At 47.3% G+C, this 24,407-nt stretch overlaps 1 protein-coding gene across 2 annotated transcripts in view; it reads right to left on the bottom strand.

Annotated features, from left to right (window-relative positions):
* Positions 1-24,407, bottom strand: part of LOC103637869 (chaperone protein dnaJ 1, mitochondrial) — a 41,928-nt gene that overhangs the window by 4,385 nt on the left and 13,136 nt on the right. For both annotated transcript variants that reach the window (XM_020544018.2, XM_020544019.3), the window contains exons 10-17: positions 22,407-22,471; positions 22,249-22,311; positions 22,105-22,177; positions 21,553-21,644; positions 9,008-9,079; positions 8,572-8,628; positions 7,441-7,489; positions 7,308-7,371 (exon numbers count right to left, since the gene is read on the bottom strand). In XM_020544018.2, the coding sequence (XP_020399607.1) occupies positions 7,308-7,371; positions 7,441-7,489; positions 8,572-8,628; positions 9,008-9,079; positions 21,553-21,644; positions 22,105-22,177; positions 22,249-22,311; positions 22,407-22,471 (535 nt within the window). The remainder of the gene's footprint in view (positions 1-7,307; positions 7,372-7,440; positions 7,490-8,571; positions 8,629-9,007; positions 9,080-21,552; positions 21,645-22,104; positions 22,178-22,248; positions 22,312-22,406; positions 22,472-24,407) is intronic.

Raw genomic sequence — 24,407 nt, 5'->3', positions numbered from 1 at the left:
CTTGACATTCTAGAGCGGGCCAAGATGATTGCCTGCAAGCCCTGCTCTACCCCTGTTGACACGCAGGCAAAGCTCTCTGAGGCCACGGGTGACCCCGTTGAGGACCCAACCGGGTACAGGAGTCTTGCCGGTGCTCTTCAGTACCTCACCTTCACTAGACCGGACATCTCCTACGCCGTGCAGCAGATCTGTCTCCATATGCACGACCCCCGAGAGCCCCACCTCGCGGCTCTCAAACGCCTCCTCCGCTATCTCCGGGGCACCGTGGACTACGGGCTACTTCTTCACCGGTCTACCTCCTCCGAGCTCGTCGTCTACACCGACGCTGACTGGGTCGGGTGCCCAAACACTCGGCGCTCCACCTCCGGCTACGCCGTCTTCTTAGGCGGCAATCTGGTGTCCTGGTCATCGAAGCGCCAGTCAGTCGTCTCTCGCTCGAGTGCCGAGGCGGAGTACCGTGCCGTGGCCAACGGTGTCGCGGAGGCTGCCTGGCTCCGGCAGCTCCTCGCCGAGCTTCATAGTCCCCTCTCCAGGAGCACGTTGGTCTACTGCGACAACATCAGCGCAGTCTACCTCTCCACCAACCCCGTGCAGCACCAGCGGACCAAGCATGTAGAGATCGATCTCCACTTCGTCCGTGATTATGTCGCCGGCGGTGCTGTTCAGGTCCTCCACGTCCCGACCACCTCCCAGTTTGCTGATATCTTCACCAAGGGCCTTCCGTCCTCGACCTTCGCCGAGTTTCGCTCCAGCCTCAACATCGGTAGTGGCTAGTTGCGGCTGTGGGGGGGATCCTATGGTGTAATGTACTCTTCCTGTTTTGAGTCTAGTCTTTAGTCTAGTCTTTGAGTCCAGTCTGTGAACTCCGCTGCGACGGATGTTCAGACTGCGGGGGGGTGTTAGAGTATATATGGTAGGCCCATGTGGCTAGGCCCATGTGGCCCATGTATTATACTATATGGCTACCCATTAGGGTTAGCCCAAGTGACTTTTACACTGCAATAGCCTCCTTGAATGTTTGGTGCGTCTGTAAATAAAACTACACATCAAGTTACTTAAAAGGTTGGTGAAAGGGAAATAGGCTTAATCATTTCCTATAATCGATTTTGGTGGTTGACGTCCATCACAAACCAAGTGGACTAATTAGTTTGCCAAGATGTCATTTATCTCAGGTGATAAGGTTCAGCACAAACCAAGAAAGAAATTCAGTTGTGGAGTCAAGTAAATTTGGAGCAAAGGACTTGAGAGTGTGCTACCAATGGTGTCTGGTGCACCAGGCCGAACAACACTCGAACAGCTCGCTCTCGGGTTTCTCCAGGGCGCGTTCCGCTATAATTCACCGGACTGTCCGGTGTGCACCGGACATATCCGGTGAGCCAACAGAGCAACGGTAACCTGGCGCCAACGGTCGTCTGCCAAAAGTGAACAGTGGTGAACAGTTCGCGGCAGAGCTCAGAGCAGAGAAGTCAGAGCACACCGGACATGTCCGGTGTGGCACCGGACTGTCCGGTGCATCTACAAGACAAGGGTTCCAACGGTCAAGTCGCTCCAAACCCCCAACGGGCGTGCTGACGTGGCACGCACCGGACAGTGAACAGTGTCTGTCCGGTGCACCACCAGACTGTCCGGTGTGCCCATCGCCAGCAGAAACAGCCAACGGCTAGGAAGTGGTTGGAGGCTATAAATACCCCCCCCCTGTTAGACTATGTGTGTGTGAGTGTGTGTGGGTCGGCACCACTGTTGGGCTGCCGACCCATTAGGGTTAGGGTTGAGTGTATATATTGTACCCATTCTCTATGCAATATCATCCACTTTACAATCCTACATGGTATCAAAGGGTTAGGTTTAGGGTTTCGTTCCTCTCACCTCCCACAGCAGCCGTTGGCCTCCTACCCCATCAGTCGTCGGCCTGCTCCAACGTCGCCGCCCCCAGGAGTTCCCTCCCGGGGGGCGGCCACCATCCCAACCGCCGGCTCCAAGTTCCCAGCCGCTGACCACCTTCTTCAGTCGCCGGCAGCTCCCTCTCCCGGCGCCCCTGCTCGCCCGCCGCCATGCACCTCCCTGGCGCCCGGATCTACGTCGTCGTCGCATGGCATGCCGCCACCGGACCGCGCCCGCCTCTCAGCCGCCTGGACCCGCGACTCCCTGCGCCGCCGGTAGCCCAGTCCGTCGCCTCTGCGCCTCCTAGCGCCACCGGCCACCCGATCCGTCGCCGCCATGACCGCGGAGCTTCCTCCCACCGACGCTGGAATGCGCCGCCGTCCAGGGGCCGCCACATCGCGCGGGTATGGTCGTCGACGCCTTGGGCTTGGCCGCCGCCACCCCCAGCCGGCGGTCTCGGGCTCCCTCCGGCCGCGTCCATCCCCTTCTCCGGTCGACGCCTTCCTCCTCCCCCAGCCGGCCCACTTCTCCCCCTTCTCCGGCGGTCGTGCTTCCCAGCCACGCCCGCGCCGCCTCGACTCTGCTCCTGCTTTGGCCTCGGACTGTTACTGCTCGATGCCGGATTGCGCCGCCAACGCCCGCACCAAACCCCCTCCCTGGCGCGCCTCCCGCTGCGTCGCTGCCAGGGCCGCACGCGCCGGATTTCCCGCCGCTGGCTGCTACTGCTCAGATGGCCCCTCCGCGGCGTTTGCGCCCCTCCTCGGCGTCAGTGCCCCCCACGCGCAGCGCCCCGTGGCCTTCCTGCGCGCCCTGCGGGCCGCTACTCCCACGGGCAGCGCCCCCCGGCCTTCCTGTGCGCCCTGCGCGCGCCGCCCTCATCGCGCTGGCCACCTAACTGCCCGCGCTGACACCAAGTAGCGCCAACCTTTCGAGCTTCTCCCATCGCCGGCGCCGTCATCATCCCTTGCCAGGTCCGACACAGGCCCCTGTCCGGCTGGACCGGCCTCGCCGCCCACCCCCTTCATCGCCTTCGTTGGATCTGTCGCCGTCGCGGCCTTCCCGGCCGGATCCACGTTGCTGCGACCTTTCCGGCGCAATCTGTCGTCCCTTTGGCTAGATCGCATCTTCCCGGCTGGATCCTTCGCTGTCGTGGCCTTCCCGGCCGGATCAGCCGTTTCCCCCTTCTATTCTGCCGTGGGCGCAGACACCATGACCGGCGCAGACGCGTGCGCTGCTGTCGGCCTCCCTGGCGGGGCTCGTTGACGCCCGGATGATCGAAGAAGCAGGAAGGTCGTCCTGTCGGTGCCCTTTTGTTGTGTTGTCCTGCCGATCGTTGACGCTCGAACGTCGACCCTTCCCGAAGATCAGACTTCTGATGTGTCTCCCGACCGCGACCACCTCGACTTCGGCTACCTCGGCATCCAGGGGCTATCGTCTTCTTGGAGCACACACCGGTCTCTACTCCAGCCGCAACATTCGCACCATCACGACGCTGCGGCTGCGGGGGGATTTCAACCCGTCGGCTCGTACCTTCGGACTCTACTCCGGTTTCATCGTGTGTGGTGCCCCCGTTGCGACTACGGGAGGATGTTAGACTATGTGTGTGTGAGTGTGTGTGGGCCGACACCACTGTTGGGCTGCCGACCCATTAGGGTTAGGGTTGAGTCTATATATTATACCCATTCTCTATGCAATATCATCCACTTTACAATCCTACACCCCCAACCACCTCCTTCAATGGCATTCAAGTTTTCTGAACTCCATATTCATTGCAAGAGCAAAGCCGAACACTCCAAGACACATTCAAAGCATTCAATCCACTCCAAGCTCCCAAAATCAACTCTAGTGCTTAGAGACTTGTGAGAGGATTATTTATGTCCTTTTGTTGCTCTTGTTGCTTAGATTGCTTTCTCCTCTCTATTCTTATTCTCATAAGTGCTTTGTAAAGCTAGCAAGAGACACCTAAGTGTGTGGTGATCCTTGCGGGGTCTTAGTGACCCAAGTGATTAAGGAGAAGGCTCATCCGGTCTAAGTGACCATTTGAGAGAGGGAAAGGATTGAAATAGACCCGGCCTTTGTGGCCTCCTCAACGGGGACTAGGTTCTTTGGAACCGAACCTCAGTAAAACAAATCTCCGTGTTCACTCGCATTGATCTTCGCTTGATTTGTTTGCCCTCTTTCCTCTCTCTAAAGTTTCCTTGCTAATATTCATTTGAGTTTGCTCCCAAACGTTATCCGCATTAATTGAGCAACTCATAGCAAGAGAATCAATCTTCCGCACTCGAATTTGATTCTAACGCTAACCTCGGCCTTAGTGTGTGTTTAAGTTTATAAATTTCAGGTTTCGCCTATTCACTCCCCCCCTCTAGGCGACTTTCAGTTGGTTATGTCCCAGTATATGTATGATCTCTAACTAGTTGATATTTTTCTATATAAAACTATTTACATTCTACATTGTATATTGCGCCATCTAACATGCCTCCCGCATAAACATGATAAATAAATCAAAACTTGCATCTTACTTCAATTAAGCCCACAGAATGACACATTTTGTCTAGCACTCGTGCTTTCATATAGTCGCATCATTAAATCAGTTCGGTAAAGCTATCTACAGTATCATACATAACAGTACACGTTATGGCAATTACAAATATTTGCATGTATCACAAATAGCAGGTTGTAAACAAAATGTCCAAGTATATACTAGCAAAATATAATTATAGATGTGTCATGTTATAACATCATCAGTATATATGTGTTATTGCAATGACTTGTATCGTTCATGCCTAGTCTACGGTGCTATTTGCATGGACCTCATTCCAAATTAATTAGTGTGTGTATCTAAAGCTTTGTCTAATTAAACAAAGGTAAGCGTAGACTCTAAATCCTATGGTTATTCAAACACTTAATAATTAAGTATGGATCTAGTCACATAAAAAATATTACTTGGTCCCATGCATATAAAACAAACATGTATGCACAAGCATGCAAGTATCCCCTGTACCCTGAAAAGCCATCCACGTATGCCTGATTGCAAAATAAAATAGATAGTGACTTGTTTACACGACAATGCTCGATTTCATACATCATAATGAAGTTCGATATTGTAGCATAGTTTGCCATACCATAGAAATAAACATGTGAAATAAAATACCTCTTGCTCTTAACATATATGCATTTGCATGATGCTAATAGTAAAGAGCTACAATAAATAAATACCAGAAAATCATGCATAGATTCCAAACACTATGGATGCACTATGTTACATCCTAAATAAAAATAAGGCAATAAAAAATCAGGAATTATAAAACATTCGCACTTCGGCTAGACTAAAGCAAGCCAACATTCATATAGTGCATTCATTTACGTTATGCATAAATGCTAAAGCGCAAGAAAAATGATGAAATCAAGTCTTGTTCGTTGAGTTGATGCTCATGGATGGAAAATAAATTAATTGTGCATGTCGCAATTTAGTATGGCGTTATAATATATTTTTATAAGATAAATATCTCGGTCTCAAACTGAATAAAATATAGCATCACACACTAAGTATATTCGTAAATGACAAAAAAATGTTGATTCATGATCTTGCATTATCCTGAAAGACTACAAAATTCATACTTCAAAATAAATTATGTGCATATGTGATACAACGCACCGCCAACCAAAGAGATAAATATTAAAAGAGATAAACTATGTCTCGTCCATCCATGATTAGGTGTATATGGTGGCTCAGAAGGCACATCTACTCAAATAATTAGACAAAGGTCGTGTGTTGAGTTATTAAAAACTTAGCGCCATGACATAGCTTCGACAAATATCAAGATACTCACAAAAAATTATGCAGACCATCCCCGACGTCGAAGCTCGTGGTCTACACTGACGCTAACTGGGTGGGCTGCCCCGACACACGCGGTAGCCCGTCGTCTCCCGCTCCAGTGCAGAGGCCGAGTACCGCGCTGTGCCCAACGGCGTGGCGGAGTCCTCCTGGATGCGCCAGCTACTCCACGAGCTCTATAGCCCCCTTCAGCGTGCCACCCTCGTCTACTGCGACAACGTCAGCGCCGTCTACCTCTCCACCAATCTCGTGCAGCGTCAGCACACGAAGCATGTGGAGATCGAACTGCACTTCGTCCGCGAGCGTGTCGCTGCAGGTGATGTTCGGGTTCTCAGCGTCCCCACCACGCTGCAGTTCGCCGACATCTTCACCAAGGGGTTACCATCGAGTGTATTTTTAGACATTCGATCCAATCTCAACATATGTAAGTTGCGACTGTGGGGGGTGTTAGGATACCCATTTAGGATTTGGGGTTTTCCCCGTGTAATTATCCTCTCACCCCTTTGTAATGGGTCTGGCCCAGTTAACTAAGTCTATTAATACAACACCCAACCCTAATCCAGGGTTAGGGTTTCCCACAGTAATCACAGTCTCACCCCTGTGTGGGCCAGACCCAACCCTCAATAAGGGTTAGGGTTTGCCATTCCAACTGTGAGGAACAAAATAGCATAGAATAAACACAAATGTTGCAATGCTGCAGCTGCAGGCCATGCTGACAGGAAGACCAGAGGATGTGGTGCCAATGAAAGGACAGCATCGACACCAGTGCCTCCAGCAGGTGGTCCACAAGTATGGACGGGTCACATTGGGAATTTAACAGATGCAAAGGCAAGCCACAAGGAGGTGAAGTCACGGAGTCTGCTAGGACAGAGGAGACTATCCGGGGGTTTCATCAGATCTGGAGACGAGAAGGAACAGAATGGCAGACAGCCTGCCGCTGCTATGCAATGATGGTTTACTCCATATGTTATTCAGTGGCAACAACCAACTAAAATACTAGATTTTCCAGAGTAGAGATGCTGAGTCTGACGGAGCAGTATATTCTAAATATTGCTTATATATAGTCCAAGCTATTGAGGAAAGGTGGTCAATCCACATATGCTTCAATGACATCTATTGATGCATATAAATTGTGGCAATTTATAATTATCTCATACTGGTACTCTTCGTTTATCATTTATATAGAGTTAGACTCATAAATAAACTGAACATGTTAACTTATTAATAGGTTATCACATGTCAATCTCAGTTAAAGCTAGCCCAATTGAACAGCTTAACCATCTGTCTTCAGACTGGGTTGACTTCAGGCTGTCCAAAGAGTTCAGGAAATCCACTAAATCTGTACAGTTTCGACTCTTTTCCGCTCCAGGGATGACTAATCATTACTTTTATTCTGAAGAATGTAACAAGATCATTTTAACAAAATGTGAGCTAACACACAACCAATCAATCAGAGACCCAATATACTTTTACTTCAAGGGCAGAGGCAGATGATCAAATAAACTGGAATACCAACAATTTGATATATATGGAGAAAAGCTATAGTAAGTCAGCAAAAGATGTTCCATGAAAAGGATAGTCGGCTTACGAGGGGAAATGAATTCGGAATCGGACATATTGGTCCCCCAAATATCCTGACGGATTTGGCAATCCTGATAGAAATTATGATCATCAGCACTTTACTAAGTCAGGTGAGGCATTTCTCAAATTTCATAAGTTACCTTTCCCCCTTAAAACTACAACTTGCCCTGGTTGGACTCCTTTGGGTATCTGGATAAATTCACCAGGCGTCAATTAGGTAAAATGATGACAATTGAAAATTTCTTCAATGCCATTGAAATCTACAACCATCCCTTATGTGACATAAAAAAGATTAGGTTCCCTTCAACGCTGTCAATTCTAATTTTTCTTTCCCTTGTGCCATTGCTGGTTACTTTGTGTGTTAGTTGGCGCTGAAAAGACAATCATACGCCTTCGATTTTTCTGTGTATTGATAAATAGGCCCATGTCCAGCCTACTGTTCCTCTTCTAAAGGGCAACGATTGTTATGCAAGCAGTCCTTCTGTGCAAGCGTGCAAGCAAACCATCCGATCCATTAGATTACGATCCAACCACAGATACAACCATGGTTTGTTAGGGGTTTTTTATAAAGATTATTGAGTTGGTGGTGGAAGGGTTTAAGTGTTAAATGTGACCTACGGTTGGATCACGATCTAATGGATCATATGGTTTGCTTGCACGCTTACACAGAAGGACTGCTTGCATAGCAGTCGTTGCCCTTCTAAAGAGCATGCACGTTCAATGGAACATTGTGATTATGTCTGTCTTGACGAAAATATAATTCTTCTATTAAGTATGTATAAAAATGAAATTCTGCAGAAAAAATGCACAATCGGCGATGTGTGATGGGTAAAATAGTCACAATTGGTGCTACTAAATGATGATTTAAAGGTGTTAGCTTCTAACTTTACTAAAAATTAGTGGTAGTGGCACAGAAGGGAAGAAAATATCCTAATGGATGGCAATAAAGGGACACTTTTTCAATGGAACATAAGGATAGTTATAGGTTATTGGCGCAATTTTCTAAAAATGTTGGGGAATAAATATATTATTTTAAACTTGAAACCTATCTACTTAATAAGTACACGCAGATATGTTTTGACAAAACAGATATTTCCATGTGCATGGAGACATGTAATTACCAGGCATTGAAATTTGAATTGAAATAGGCTCCATGCACATATGCAGTTATAGACAAGCAACACAAGAAGCGGATAAGATGATACAGTAAGTGTCTTGTAGTTTCTGTCAGTGTCAGTGCACGCATGTATGGTTCCACCAAGAATTGTTACCTTCACTTCTGTTTTCCCATTTAAAGTAGGTACTTCAACTTTTCCACCAAGCATTGCCTGCAAGTTTTATGAAAGAAAAATCAGCATGAACACATCACAAGTAAACTACAAAAGCACAAACTCAAATTCTTTACAGAAATGTCAAAGAAAATAAAAATTGTTAGAGAAGTGCCAACTTTAAAATGTTGCACAGAATTATAATAATCACATTTCCTAAATTATAACCAACTACAAATTCTGAATACACTAACACCCTAGTTGAACAACCTTGATTTGTCATGAAATGAAGTTTAGAATAATGATACAAAAACTAATAAAGGGGATGGACGATAAATATTCCATTGTTATGAAAAGTTTCCTGGGGCTGAGTAAGAAATACCATATCTTTAGAATGTTCAAATGGAAAGGAGCAAAATAGGACAACTGAAGCTATTACCTGTGTGAAGCTTATCCTTTTATCGACATGGATGTCAGCACCATCTCGGGTAAACAACGGATCAATTTCTACCTAGGATATACACAATTTGAGTGGAGAATTAGAAGATATTTTCTTTCATAAAAGACAGCAATAAAATTGCATCCAAAATATAAAAAAATCATAATGGCCACAGCTGATATAGCCTGTACTCTCAAATAATAAATACAGAAAACAGGACCCCATAACACATATAAACCCATCAGCAATCAGTAGTTACAAACAAAGAGAGGCACTGCCCGATCACTCCTAATAACAGGGTGTTGGTTATGGTCTCAACCTTACATGGTTGTGAGAATCAAACACGGTTCAAATTGCATTATATTTTGTATATCAAGCCTGGTGACAAATTGGCAAAGGACATGCATGGCATAAAGTTTGTCTCGGATTGCTGATCGTCTCCCGGGATGGAAAGCAGATTTATTAAGTCGAGCAGGAAGATCAGTACTGGTACAGTTTGTCCTCACTTCAATGGTAGTCTATTTGGCCATGGCAGTTGACCTCCCACCATGGGCTATCAAGGAAATCGATAAGATCCGAAGACGCTTTCTATGGAGAGGAAGAAAAGATCTCAAAGGTGGGCATTGTCATGTTGCATGAGATAAAGTTTGTCGCCCATTAGATCCTGGAGGCCTCAGTATTTCTGATCTCTGAAGGATGGGCTTTGGCTCCGAAAAAATGAGCCTGATCGGCCTTGGGCTGCTTTCCAGATTCAAATTCACCCTCAAGTCCGATCTTTCTTCTCTATGGCAGTTTGCACTGGGTGGGAGATGGTTCCCACACCCTTTTTTGGTCGGACAGATGGTTATTGGGGAAAAAAATATAAAGAAACTTGCACCTCGGCTCTTCTCCTTGGTCTCCAAAAGGACTGCCAATAAACTTACAGTTTTGGAGGCCCTCACTGGCCACTCTTGGGTGAATGACCTGCAGGGTGCACTCTCTGTAGGTGCTCTTGTGGACTACCTAAATCTCTGGGACACTTTGTCTCAGGTGATGCTGCAGCCTGGGAGTGATGACAGACATATATGGAGGCTTTCATTGGAGCTATTAGTAGATAGAGATGCGCACCTAGAAAAGACGGATGAAAGAGAACCTACCCTTCTGACTTCTTCTCTTGTCTGTCCTTTACGCAAAAGAAATGTCGTTTTTGCATATGGCTGGTGGCTCTTCACAAATGGTGGACTGCCGACTGTCTAGCCAGACGGGGTTTACAGCACCCTGCGTGTTGTTTTTTTGTGACCAAGATGAGGAACCATTAACCATCTTCTGTTACAAATGGTGGGTCTCCAACGCCTATCCCCACGGCCAGACACGTCCTCCTTCCTAGAATGATGGTCAGGTTCTGCTGCAGTGGTGGATGGGCAATTTCAGCAGGGTTTCAACTCCATCATCCTGCTTGGTGCTTGGCTCCTTTGGAAGCACCGTAACCGATGTGTCTTCGACAGGATCAAACCTGATGTGCAGCATGTCTTGTCCTTAACCAGAGGAGATGAGACTTTGGGGGCTTTTTTTCTCGAATATGCAGGAGAGCTGCATATCATTATATTTAAGAAGAAGAAAAAAGTCGGGCCGAAGCCCTTACAAACCATAACACTGAGGTTTAAACCCCTCAAAAAACAGAAAAAAAACAACAAACCCTTGAACAGAAATTAGTCGTGAGGAAGGTTAGCTGCTAGGAAAATAAGCCCCTTAGCCCCTGCCATCTCCCACAACCTTCGCTCTTCTTCAACCTGCTCCAGAACAGCAGCAACACTCGGATTGCCGCCCTCGAAGACACACTGATTACGGTGCTTCCATAAGGTCCATGCACCAAGCAAAACAAGGGAGTTAATCCCCATCTTCATTTGTCCAGCTGCCATTTCACTTATTGTCTTCCACCAGTCCAGGAAACTATCATTTTCTGGTTGAGGGGACAGAGTATGCAGTCCAAATTGTCTCAACAAAAGGAACCAGCACTCCCTTGAGAAAACACAAGAGACCAGAAGATGGTCTATTGTTTCACTTTCTTGTTCACAAAGAGGGCAGCTATCAGGGTGATCCAATCCTCTTTTTGCAAGACGATCAGCTGTCCAACACCTTTTTTGAGCAACTAACCACAGAAAAAACCGACATTTAGGAGGCGCCCAGGTTTTCCATATCCTCTCATACGGTTCAAAAGGAATCGAGCCAATGAAAAACCCCTCGTAGGCAGATTTTGCTGAATATTTTCCATTGACAGCCAGCCTAAAAATGTGCTTATCTTCAACATTCGGCCTTAATTCAGCAGTTAACAGTAAGTTCCAGAGGTGAAGATAATCAACAATTGCCCCCACAGATAGGGCCCCTTGAATATCCGACATCCATGCTCTTCCAGTTATAGCTTCTTGCACTGTCCTTGTATTGATTTTTCTTTTCGGAACAACTTGAAGAAGTCTTGGCGCAATATCTGCCACCCTCTGTCCTTGAATCCATCGATCCTTCCAAAAAAGAGTATTAGCACCATTCCCAACTTCCGTTTGCATCGCCATACTGAAGGTCTGGACCTTGTCCGGAACTTGGATAGTCAAGGATGACCAAGGTCGGTTAGGCTCCGTTTTTTGCAGCCATAACCAACGCATCCGCAGCGCCCAACTCAGCTCCTTAATGCTTGAAATACCAAGACCACCCAAATCAAGAGACCGACAAACTTTGCTCCAAGAAACAAGGCAATGCCCCCCATTTATCTCTTTGCGACCTCTCCAAAGAAAGCCTCTTCGGATTTTATCGATTGCTTTTGTGATATAAGTTGGGAGATCAATTGCCATTGCTAAGTAGATGAGCATCCCAGTAAGTACAAATCTCACTTGAATTGTTCTCCCAGCCCTTGTCATCAAGTCTGCCTTCCATCCAGGAAGCTGATTTGCAAATTTGTCGATAATTGGCTGCGCCTGTTCCTTGGTTATCTTTCGTAGCGTTAATGAAAGTCCAAGATATTTACAGGGGAAGGACGAAATTCCACACGGCAGCAAACCTTGCACAACTGCAATGTCACTCTCGTCGCAACGAATGGGATATACATTAGATTTCTGGACATTATTATGCAGCCGGAAGCCTCGCCGAATAGGTGAAGAATATCCACTATGGCTGCTATATCTTCGGCAGCTGGTCGCAAGAAGAGGACTACATCAGCATACATAGAGACTCGGTGATGCACAGATCTTGTAGCAAGGGGTTGAAGAAGTCCTGCCCCTTCAGCTGCAGTGACCATTCGCCCAAGCACATCCATGACTAGAATGAAGAGCATCGGTGAGAGGGGGTCACCCTGTCGTAGTCCTTGACGATGAACAATATGTTTGCCCGGAAACCCATTTACCATCACTTGAGTGGAAGAGGTTGCAAGCAGCCCACATAGAATATCCCTCCAAATCTGTCCAAATCCCATCCTTTGTAATACCTCTATGAGAAAAGGCCAGGAGACAGAATCAAAGGCTTTTGTGATGTCCAATTTCAGAAGCAAATGGGCCTGTCTTCGTCGATGGAGGAACCTCGTAGTTTGCTGAACTAACATGTAGTTATCCTGAATAAAACGACCTTTTATAAAAGCACTTTGAATGGGTGAAATCATCTCATTTAACCTTCCAGCTAGGCTATTAGCTAGCAGCTTGGTGATCAATTTTGCGAAGCTATGCACCAGGCTAATTGGTCTGAAGTCTTTTACTTGATCAGCCCCCTCCTTCTTTGGGATCAATGTGATGTATGTTGTGTTCATCCTATTGAACTGTGCAAATCTCCTGCTCCAAACTGCTGAAACTGCTGCCATTATATCCACTTTAATTATAGACCAGCAGGCCTTATAAAATCCACTTGTGAAACCATCAGGACCCGGAGCCTTATCTGAAGCAGCAATTTAACTGTTTCCCACACTTCTTTCTCCAAGAAAGGCAAGTCCAGAGCAGCCAAATCAAAGGTCGGAACTCCCACAGCTTCAAGATTGACAGAGCAATCTCTGTCAATGCTGACACCCAGCAGATTGGAATAGAATTGATCCATTAGAATGGCCTTCTCATTATGCGGCATTAGGATGTTGACTGGTCAGCTGGTTGGCGAGTAATCCTCTAGCTTGGCCCGGGTGATGTTTGTTTGTTCTGGTCGGGGTTTGTGAGTTTTTTTTTTTGGTAATCTGTTTTGGGGTTCTCTACCCCTTTTTTTTCGAAAGCGCAGGAGAGCTGCGCATCATTATATTAAGAAAGGAAAGGTCCAAAATGGACCGAATTACAACACCAAGACCAAACCCTCAAGCCTCCCCCACAAGGGGAAGCCTGACGGGCCCTACGAGACCCTATTTAAAGCGACAATAATTCCCAAACTGTCTAAATGCTTCGCTCCCGCCTTACTCCAACTAATCAACTCATCTAGAAACAACCTCTTTGTCAAATTAATGGAAGGGCTCACTCCATCAAAAACAGCCCTATTACGAGAGAGCCACAAGCACCAAGCTCCAAGGATAATGACACTATTGAAACCCCTCCTCTTGCACCTATGGACTCTTTTAGAGACCCTCTCCCACCACGCAACAAAGGACTGTTCAGCAGCAATAGGAGTGAAGTTACCAAACCCGATGGACGACAAAATGAGATGCCAAAAATCCCTAGAAAAACTGCAGTTGCAAAGAATATGCTGGATTGTTTCCTGCTCCTGATCACATAGGGGGCAACTCGCCGGGTAATGTAACCCTCTCCTCTGAAGTCTGTCCGCAGTCCAACATTTATTCCTTATAGCCAGCCAAAGAAAAAATTTGCATTTAGGGGGGGGGCCCAAGTCTTCCACAATCATTTCCAAGGCTCAAAGAAAATGGACCCCAGGAAGAAGGCATTATAGCAAGACTTTGAGGAAAACTGCCCAGAAGTCGTGTGTCTCCAAACAAGCCTGTCCGCCTCCTGTGAAAGAGTCACCTGTCCAATCTCATCCCATAATTTTAAGTACTGCTGCAGCCCAAGCATAGAAAGATGACTCCCAATATCCCTAACCCAACGCCAGTTGTCCAAAGCTTGAGCAACCGTCCGGGTCGAGCTGACTCTACTGTCCACCAGACAGACAACCTCTGGAGCAATATCAAAGATAGCCTTCCCATTCAACCATTTATCAAACCAAAAGAGAGTGCTAGTTCCATCTCCGACCACATGAAAGACCGAAAGATTGAAAAACTGTCTCACTTGCTGCTGAATAGGAAGACTCATTCCCTGCCAAGGTCTGGACGGATCGGTTCTTTGCAGCCATAACCATTTCACCTGTAGAGCCCAACTTTTGAATTGTAAATTAGAAACTCCAAGACCGCCATACTTTAGAGGCCTAGTTACTATCTCCCAAGGAACAAGACAGCTTCCACCATTAACATTCTTCCTTCCTTTCCATAGAAAACCTCTCCTGAGTTTATCAATGGACTTGATCACCCATTTAGGAACACTCATGGCCATAAGGATATAAACTGGAATTGCCGAAAGCACATGCCTCACTAATGCTGTCCTACCAGCCAGACTCAGCAAACGAGCCTTCCAGTTGGGAAGCCGGTCAGCAATCTTATTAACCCACACCATAAAATCCCTTTTCCTCAGCTTTTTATCAGAGATAGGCAGCCCCAAATAGCTGCACGGAAAGGATCCCGAACTGCATTGCAAGATATTGCAGCCAGCCTGACTCTCCAGCCCTCCACATCTAATTGGAATAGCAAAACTTTTACGCAGATTTGTTACCAGCCCCGTTGCTTCACCGAAGCAATCCAAAATCAATCTAACACAATTCAGATCATCCACCAAAGGTTTAACAAAAAGCACCACATCATCAGCGTAGATCGAGAGCCTATTCCGAATCCCAGCTGCCTCCAATCCTTGTAACAGCCCCCTGCTTTCAGCTGCCCTGAACAGACTATTAAGAACATCCATGACCATCACAAACAGCATAGGAGAAAGGGGATCACCCTGACGAAGGCCTCGCCGATGAGCAATACGAGCACCAGGCGAGCCATTAAGAAGTACTTGCGTAGAAGACGTGAACATTAGGGAGGAAATAAGATTCCGCCAGATTGGACCAAAGCCAAGATGGACAAGAATTTCAATAATGAAGGCCCATGACACGGAATCGAATGCCCTTGAAATATCTAATTTTAAGAATAGACCCGCAATCTTCCTCTTGTGCAGCGACTTAATAGACTGCTGAACCAGCATAAAATTATCATGAATTGATCTCCCTCTCACAAAAGCGCTTTGGTTGGCTGCCACCAACTCATGAAGATGAGGGCCCAACCTGTTGGCCAGCAGCTTGGTGACCAACTTAGCAAAACTGTGGATGAGACTAATGGGCCTATAATCGCATGCAGTCATAGCATCGGACCTCTTAGGGAGAAGAATAATATAGGCTGAATTCAACAGTCCAAGATTATGAGCATTTCCTTGGTGCAGAAAATTCAGGGCAGCCAGCAGATCTTCCTTAATAATGCTCCAGCAGGTCTTGTAAAACCTCCCTGTAAACCCATCAGGCCCAGGAGCCTTGTCAGAAGGCAGGTCAGCAATCGCATCCCTCACCTCCTTCTCCGAGAAAGGGCTATCCAGCTCACTGAGATCCGCTGCAGGCCTATGACAGCCCAATAAATCAATAGTAACAGACCTTGGAAAATCAGTGCCTAGAAGGTTGGTAAAGAAACCGTCCAGAACTCCTTGAATATCCTCATGATTTGTGTACACCCTTCCATCCTCCTCTAGATTTGAAATGAACTTCCTTTTTTTACGGTAGACAGCCTGTCGGTGAAAGAAATTAGTATTGGCATCTCCTTCTTTTAAAAATTGAATTCTGGACCGCAAACGTGCAATAGTTCTTTGCAAAGACGCCAATACCAGACAATGCTGTTTCAGCTGCCCCCAAAGCCAAACTCCTCCCTGGATAAGGATCTGATATCTTGCGCCATCTCCAGCCTATGCAAAACCTCACGGGCAAGACCCAACCGGGCATTGACATTCCCCACCTCTTTGTGACCCCAGGACTGCAAACACTTAGCTAATCTTTTAAACTTCAAAGATATCTTCTCAAATGGACAAAAATTCTGCAGAGGTAGACTCCACGAAGCAGCCACCACCTCCAAAAACCCCGGGATTTTTGGCCAAAAACTCTCAAAGTGAAATCTTCTCCTCCCCACGCCCCCCTCTCTAAATCTAAGAGTTAGGGGACAGTGATCCGAGACAGCAGTAGCATTACTGTGAAGAGAACAATCTGGAAAAAAATCCTCCCAGTCCGCAGTGCAGAAAACATGATCTAATTTCACAAGAGTAGGCACCTCCCTCTGATTTGACCAAGTGAATCTTCTGCCAATCAAAGGAATCTCTTTCAGCTCCACAGAATTGACAAACCCCCTGAAGCGACCCATCAATAGCCTATTAATGTTGGAATTATTCTTATCTTCCTCCAGGATGATCATATTAAAATCCCCACACAAAAACCATGGCCCCACACATTCATCACGAACCGTTCTCAATTCATGGATAAACTCCTGCTTAAAACTATCCTGGTGAGGTCCATACACACCTGTGAACCACCAGGAGGAACCAGACTCATCCTGAAACTGGACTGAGACAGAGAAATTCTTCACAACCGAAGCCACAGAAACAAAAGACCCATCACGCCAAGCAATTAGAACTCCTCCTCTAGTCCCCTGTGCGGGACTATACACAAAATTACTGAAACCAGTCCCAAGAATAGACAGCATGTCAAAGTCCGAGATAGCACACAATTTGGTTTCCTGTAGACAAACAATGGAAGGCTTGATATCAAGGACCAGAGATTTAACCGAGTCCCTCCTGGCACGATCATTTAGACCCCTAACATTCCAAATAAGAAAACAGCTATTCTCCATTGGAAACAAATCAGATCGCCCCCACCTGAGGGACCTCCCAACCAAACAAAGCTGCCAAAGCAGCCACATGTGCACTCGAAAGCCCAGAATCAAATAACTTTGCATAATTGCAGGCATCATCAAGAGAAATATTCTCCATTTCATCACAAAAACCCAGATGTCTACATACTTGTGCAGCCGCATTGGATCCAAGTTCTGGAGGGAATTTGGCCACCCTCCTACTTCTCCGTGGCCGAAAATCACTTGGCATTACCTTTTTCCTGCTTTTGGTCCTTCGGTGGGGAGGGGGTGGTAACAAGCCATCAGAAGGCTTAGTAACCGCAGACTTGAACTCCTCCAAAGGTGGAACCAATTCCACCACAGATTGCAGTAAAAGGTCGTCCTGGACCACCTGAGCCTGAGATAATCTTCTTCTGTAATAAACTTTGAACACGGGTGGCTTTGATCTCCATCTATCAGCCCGAGAAGACTGACAAGACTCAAACCTCCGCACCCTGGCAGAGACAACAGCAGGAGAACCAACAGCCACCAATTGGGAGACCCCGGAACCATGCTGCCCAGCAGTGACTGCCTCCTCCACATTAGCAGAAACACCATCGGTCAGCAAATAGGAGAACCCGGAACCATGCTGCCCAGCAGTGACAGCCTCCGCCAGTCCGGTCATAAGGTCCCCCACCAAAGGATTGTCCAAGCAAGGCCTAGCCGGCGAGATAACAACATGCGAAGACCAGCCCTCCTGACAACTGAGCCCCAAATCCTCTGCCAGATCCAACGCTAACACTGGAGGGTGACCAGGCGCCTCCAGCTCTGCAACCGAAACATCCGGGAGAGCCAGGGCATCAACTGATCCCAAATCTGGAGGGTGACCAGGCGCCTCCCGCTCCTCAACCGAAACAATCGGGAGAGCCGGAGCATCAACTGATCCCCCCTCCACCAAATCCTGATGAACAGCCACAACAGACATATCATCCACCAGCCCAGAACGACTGCGCTGACCCAGACGCAAATGAATTGGAACCCGAACAGAAGACGCAGGGCGCCCCGGCCGTTCCATATGATGCTCATGATCACTATCTTCGTCGACAAAGCCCGAAGGGGATGGCGCAGGAGGATCCACACCGGAAGTTGAACTTCCATCAGAATGAAGAACCACCACAGAAACAGGGAACACCAACGTGCTAGGAACCCAGCTCTCATCCTCTCCACAGACCATCGGCTCTTCAGCAAGGAGATCCACCACCGCCGGCAGCAGCACAGGTGACCGGCACCAAACCTTCAGTCTGAGAACAGACATGTCTTCCTCCATGACCGAGCCAGGCAAAAAACCATGAATCAAACAGAAAGCACCAAGAACAGCCTCAGCAGCCTCAATCCCCCAGAGATGCGCAGGAATTCCACGAAGTTCAACGCCAACGGGCACAAGCGGCTGTCCACCTCCAGAAGCGAAAGCCTGGCGAGACCACCTTCGAATATGCAACCTGAGCGGAGGGACATGAAGAGATTGCCCCTCCCCAATCACCCGATCAGCCACGGCAACCGAGGGGAAGAAGACAAGGAAAGAATTAGGCGGAGCACGACGTATGCGGAGCGACCCTGCTTCAAGGCAAAACCTCGAGGCGATCGCGTCACGCACCTCCACGGCGCAGCCAGAATCCTCCCTGCCTACAACACTGACGATCAGTGCACGACGGAGTTCCTCCTCAGCCCGATCAATTCTTCCACAGCGCCCGACAAAGCACACCGGCTTATCCAGGCCGAAGGCAGGCGGAGGAGACAACTGCTCCCCAGCGCCCGACCTCCTCTTCCTCTGTCCACGGCGAGTTCTCTTCCTCGCGCCTTCACCAGTCGTTGTAACAGGTCCAGTCCCGCCAGCCACAGCCATATCTCGACCGCAGACATTCTTCTCCGAAGGTCTCATAGCCACAGGTCGCCACACCAAAGTGCGTCCAGGGATGGGAGGGTCCGTCCGCCGGCGCGGGCACACGCCCACACGGTGCCCCGGCAACCGGCAGAAAAAACACCGCACGCGATTACGGCACACAGCCGCACGGTGCTCAGACGAGAAACAATTGAAGCATCTTCCGCGCAAATCCACCGGGACAGGTCTGGGGAGGGACTTCAAGGTGTTCGGACGCCGACGAACCACCGTCACCCAACCATCAACGTCCCTGGACGCAGCAGGCCTGGGAGAAAACAGAGCCTCCTTATAGGATTTCTTCCCCACGTCACCCTGAACTAGTGACGCAGCAGAGGAGGCACAAGCTCCACCGTCCTCCAGCCAGCGTTGTTCCTTCGATCTTCCGCCGCGCACAACACCAAGGGGATAATCCTCCGACGCCGGGGAGGGAAATTGAGTGGTCGCCGGTCTTGGAGTAAGAGCCGGCGAGAGGCCAGAGGAAGGAGGACACGGCGCGTAGCGCAGCACCTCCGGACGTCCGCCGCGCTGGACACCAAGGGAAGGGTCCCGCGACGCCGGCGAGGGGAGAGGGGTGGTCGCCGGTCTTGGAATAGGAGCCGGCGAGGGGCCAGTGGGGGGTGGAAACGAGGCGTCGGGAGGGGGAAGGCCAGAGGGCGGGAGCGGGAGCGTGACCGTCATAACGGCTTCACTCTTCCAGCCCTTCCTACCCCTTTTCATCTTTTTAATACAAAGATACACGGCTCTTCTGTGTGTTCGAGGAAAAAAGTCTATATTGCAGATATATCTCAAATTCGGTAAACATAAATTTTGGATAGTGGAATTTACTTAACTTATAGATGACTATGTTAAAATAGAATGTGCTTATATATCAGTCTACAGTCATATCAGATCATGGGTCCATGCGGTTGTTCTATAATAGAGGAAGACCACAATCGACTCTGATTAAATATATGATACAATTAGGCTTGATCTGTCCTAGAGATAGCAGAGTTAGAATAGGAGTCGGTTAAGGCAGTTGTAACTGACTTGGACTCCCTGTCATGTTATAATTCTGATGGCAATATTTTGCCCTATATATACTCAGCCCCCTGGCCCCCCTCGCCCTAATAGGTTAGGATGAACAGTTTAAACCTGGCATCATGTTTTCTTACATTGTAATCAGAAGCAACTCCTCCACTCAAATCTAGAACCCTAGCCGACGACAATAATAAATCTCCATGGCATCTACCTCAAACTCTGTTATGCCAACACCCCTTCTAGGGCAATCCGTGGCGGTAAAGCTTACCAAGAACAACTTCACGGTCTGGAAGGCACAAGTTCTACCTAACCTTAGGGGCGCGCAGCTGCAGGGCTACCTTGATGGCTCGACTATTGCACTGGAAGAGATCAACACCAAGAAAGATGATGTTTCGTGAAGAGATCTCAATCTAGAGTACACCTTATGGGCAGCACTTAACCTCCTTTACTCAAGAAATCATGAGTCAGTTTCAACCTATCCATCGCAGTCTAGGGTAAAGACTGATCATGAGGATTGCCCTGGCAACAACTAGAAAAGGTAACATGACTGTGCTACGTGCTAGGATATGTCACCAAGATAAAGTTTCTTGCAGACGAGATGGCATCTGCAAAGAATAGACGAAGAACTCATCTCGTACATCCTAGCGGGACTTGATGAAGAGAACAGACCAGTGGTCTCTGCGTTTGTGGTCGTGTTGAACAGATCATCATGTCTGAAGCCACATCCTAGCTTCTTAGCTTCAGCGTGAGGATGGATCTACTTCATGGAGGTCATCAAGCTTCCGCAAATACTGCTGGTCGAGGGCACAGAAGCAACAACCGCAGTCGTAGCCATGGCCAAGGCAGAGGGTGTGGAGGTCCTCCTAGTGGATGTGGTCATCAAGGTGTGTCTTTCTCCTCATCTAATGGACGCCCTCAAGCCCGACGCACTGACAAGATCTGGCAAGTACGTAGCAAAGTAGGGCATGCTGCCCTAGATTGTTGTACCGCTTTAATGAAAGCTACTCCTCTGACACTAAGATTGTTGTTGTGGCCACTCATGGCTATGGTGTAGACACCAACTAGTACCTCGACACAGTTGTGACTGATCACATCACGTCTGATCTGGACAAGCTGATGATTCAGAACATCTACAATGGCATAGATTACATCATCACAGTCAACGGCAAATCAAATATTTCATAGTCATACGGAGCATGTCGAGATTGATTTTCATTTTGTAAGAAAAAAGAGTAGCTAGAGAACTTTTCAAGGTCAGAATCGTATCTACAAAAGATCAAGTTGCAAATGGCTTTAACAAGGCACTAACTATGTAGAAGTTGGCTTCATTTAAAGACAATCTTAACTTGTGCAAGTTATTAATGGAAGGGGATGTTATAACAGAATGTGTTTGTATATACGGCCATATCAGATCAAGGGTCCACATTGTTGTTCTATAATAGAGGAAGACCTTAACCGATTTTGATTAAAGATAGAAAAGAATCAGGTTTGATCTGTCCTATAGATAGCAGGGTTAGAATAAGAGTCGATTAAGGTAGTTGTACCCGAGTTGAACCCCCGCCATGTTGTAATCCTGATGGCAGTATTCTGCCCTATATATACTCAGCCACACTCTACCCAATAGGTTAGGGCAAAACAGCTTAAACCTAGTGTCATGTTTTCTTACACGATATATATGTGTAAAAAGAACCGTGCATGGATATGGACTCTCACTTGAATTTTTATGTGTAAATTTCCAGACTGGACACCAAGTCCACCACTATCTCCAGCCTCCGGTACATTGATTGTGTCACCAGAATCAAGTCCTGTGTTGCAGAAAACAAGAAACGTCTTCAATGAATTATTACACTATTACAATGCAAACTGTAGTGTTACATGTTCAGTCTGTAGTAAACATCAGGCAGGGTGTAACTAATAACTCCTCCAGGCAACAAGCTGTATATGCAAAGAGACAAGAAACCGCCCCCGCAAACTATAAAGCAACCAAATCCTTCTAATAGAGTGAAAAGAGCAACAACGGCTACCGATGGGTATAGTATGTAAAAGCACCTGGACTTTGGCAACTAAGTGTTAGCTCAACTGCATACAAGTTGTGGTGGGAAGTTTCCAGTAGAACCAGTGCAAATATGACTCTCTGCAACTCCATTAGAATATAGGACAATTGCACAAAGTAACTTCAAAGTCCAAACAGTCTAGACTTATGAGCATGTATCTAGACAACGAAAGAAAATTGAAAAAAGGCAATTGAATCTGAGTGCACAGTACCTGCTGGCATATCCAATGTTACATGTTTCATACCACCTACTACCCCTGAACCTTGGCATGTCAAGCAGTAATCCTGTGGAGAACTATCATCCATGAGACAGGGCAAGACACACAAAACGTTTAGGGTACCTGCAGGAACATTACCTTTATTACTTTCCCGATGCCTCTGCACGAACTACAAACGGATGTGAATGGATACATAGTGACCTGCATAAACTAACATGTGATGTCCAAACTCCAAAGCAGATGAGTGTACTATATGTATCCACATGGAAATTTTGAAACTAACAGCAAATACTTACTCTTCCCAATCCTTTACATGAGGGACAAACATATATCTTTGCATTTGGCAAGTGACCTCTCCCACCTAACAGTAAAAAAAATCAGTATTAATGAGAAAAATAAAGAGAATATGGGCTAAATCAGAATGATCATTATATATACAAGAGTGGTATCCTGGTCCAAGGTTTAATAGCATTAAAAGAATACTCATACCAACAAGGTGCATCTTCTTTTTCGTAAGCATGTCTCGAAAGAACCTCGGGGTTAAGCGTGTTTGGCCCAGAGCAATCTTAGGATGGGTGACTAACCCGGAAATTTTTTCGGGTGCGCATGAGTGAGAACATAGTGCGCACAAAAGACTCGTGTTGGCCTATGAGGATGGTCTAAGATTATAGAGAGCTGCCAAGAGTGAGTACCACCGGTCCGGAAGTGGACGAGGTGTTACAAATGGTATCAAGGCTGACCCTTCACGGTTTCACAGGCGTGTGTGGGCTAGGGGTTCGGGTATATGGCGCATGGAGCATGTGAGCCTAGAGTGGTCACAAGGCATGGACGTGGCCAAGAGGGGAGGTTCCTGGCTTGGGGTTGACTGACGAGGACGTCGGTCTTCTAAGGAGGTGTGGATTGTGATATCATGTCCCAAGGCTTAATAGGATTAATAGAACACTCATACCAATACCAACAAGGTGCATCTTCTTTTTTTTTCTCGAAAAACGCAGGAGAGCTGCGCATCATTGTATTAATAAGAAGAGGAAATTAAGGTCCAAGAGGACCAGTACAAAAAAAAACCACACTATGGTGGCCAGCAACAAGCATAAATAAAACTATCCATAGGACTAGGATACAAAAAGGCGACCAAGGAAAAAAATTAGGTCGGGCCTGCTGCGCCTAGAGCAGCAGCAAGCCCAAGGCTTCCGAGGTGTTTGGCACCAGCCAGCACCCATAAGGATAGCTCGTCGATGAAGCTTCTATGCACCTTGCCAATGGTTGGCAAATCTCCATCGAAAATAACTCTGTTTCTATACAACCAAAGGCACCATGCTCCCAAAATAATGGCACTGTTGACTCCCTTTCTCTTGCTTCTGTGCACCTGAATGGTCACAAGTCCCCACCAATCAGCAAAATTAGTATCCTCTGGTCCTGGAGTTAAGTGGCCCATACCAAAGGGGGAGAGCATCTTCTTTTTTGGAAATATGTCTCGAAAGAACCTCGGGATTAAGCGTGCTTGGCCCAGACCAATCTTGGGATGGGTGACCGACCGGGAAATTTTCTCGAGTGCGCATGAGGACAAAGTGCGCACAAAAGACTCATATTGGTCTGTGAGGATGGTCTATGATCCTAGAGGGCTGCCAGAAGTGAGTACCACCGATCCGAGAGTGGACGAGGTGTAACAACAAGCAAGATGGCAGCTTTGCAAAGAAAGCTTTAGTATTAATTAATGGCAACTGTAAGTAAGCAGGATTGAGGAAGAATGATTGTTGTATAGAATGAGGGACAGACTGTGTACATATATAGGAGAGGAGGAAGAGAGGTAAAACGAAACCCCCTATGTCTATGGAAGCTAATAATACACAGGATCAATTAGATCCGGACTCCTCTCCCTAATTCCCTCTATCTATAATTACAGTGGTCGGCCGGCACAGGATTGCCAGGCTCAGGTCCTTCCATATGTAGCAGATTCTCTAACACCCCCCCCCCCCCCCGCAGTGGCAGCGTCAGTAGAACGGACGTTGAGACTGTGCCAGAATTCACAGAATACCGATGACGGAAGTCCTTTGGTGAAGATGTCGGCAAACTGAGATAGTGAGATGTCGTGGGAACATGGAGAACTCGGACATCACCAAGAGCAACACGTTCGCGGACAAAGTGAAGGTCAATCTCAATGTGCTTGGTACGCTGGTGCTGGATTTGATTAGAAGACATGTAGACTGCGCTGATGTTGTCGCAATACACGAGAGTGGTCTTGGGCAGGGGGGAGTGCAACTCATTCAGGAGCTGACGAATCCAGGCAGCCTCAGCGA

This window comes from Zea mays, chromosome 9 (genome assembly GCF_902167145.1).
Source record: "Zea mays cultivar B73 chromosome 9, Zm-B73-REFERENCE-NAM-5.0, whole genome shotgun sequence".
In the NCBI taxonomy this organism is placed as follows: domain Eukaryota; kingdom Viridiplantae; phylum Streptophyta; class Magnoliopsida; order Poales; family Poaceae; genus Zea; species Zea mays.
This window is presented reverse-complemented; position numbering and strand designations above follow the sequence as displayed.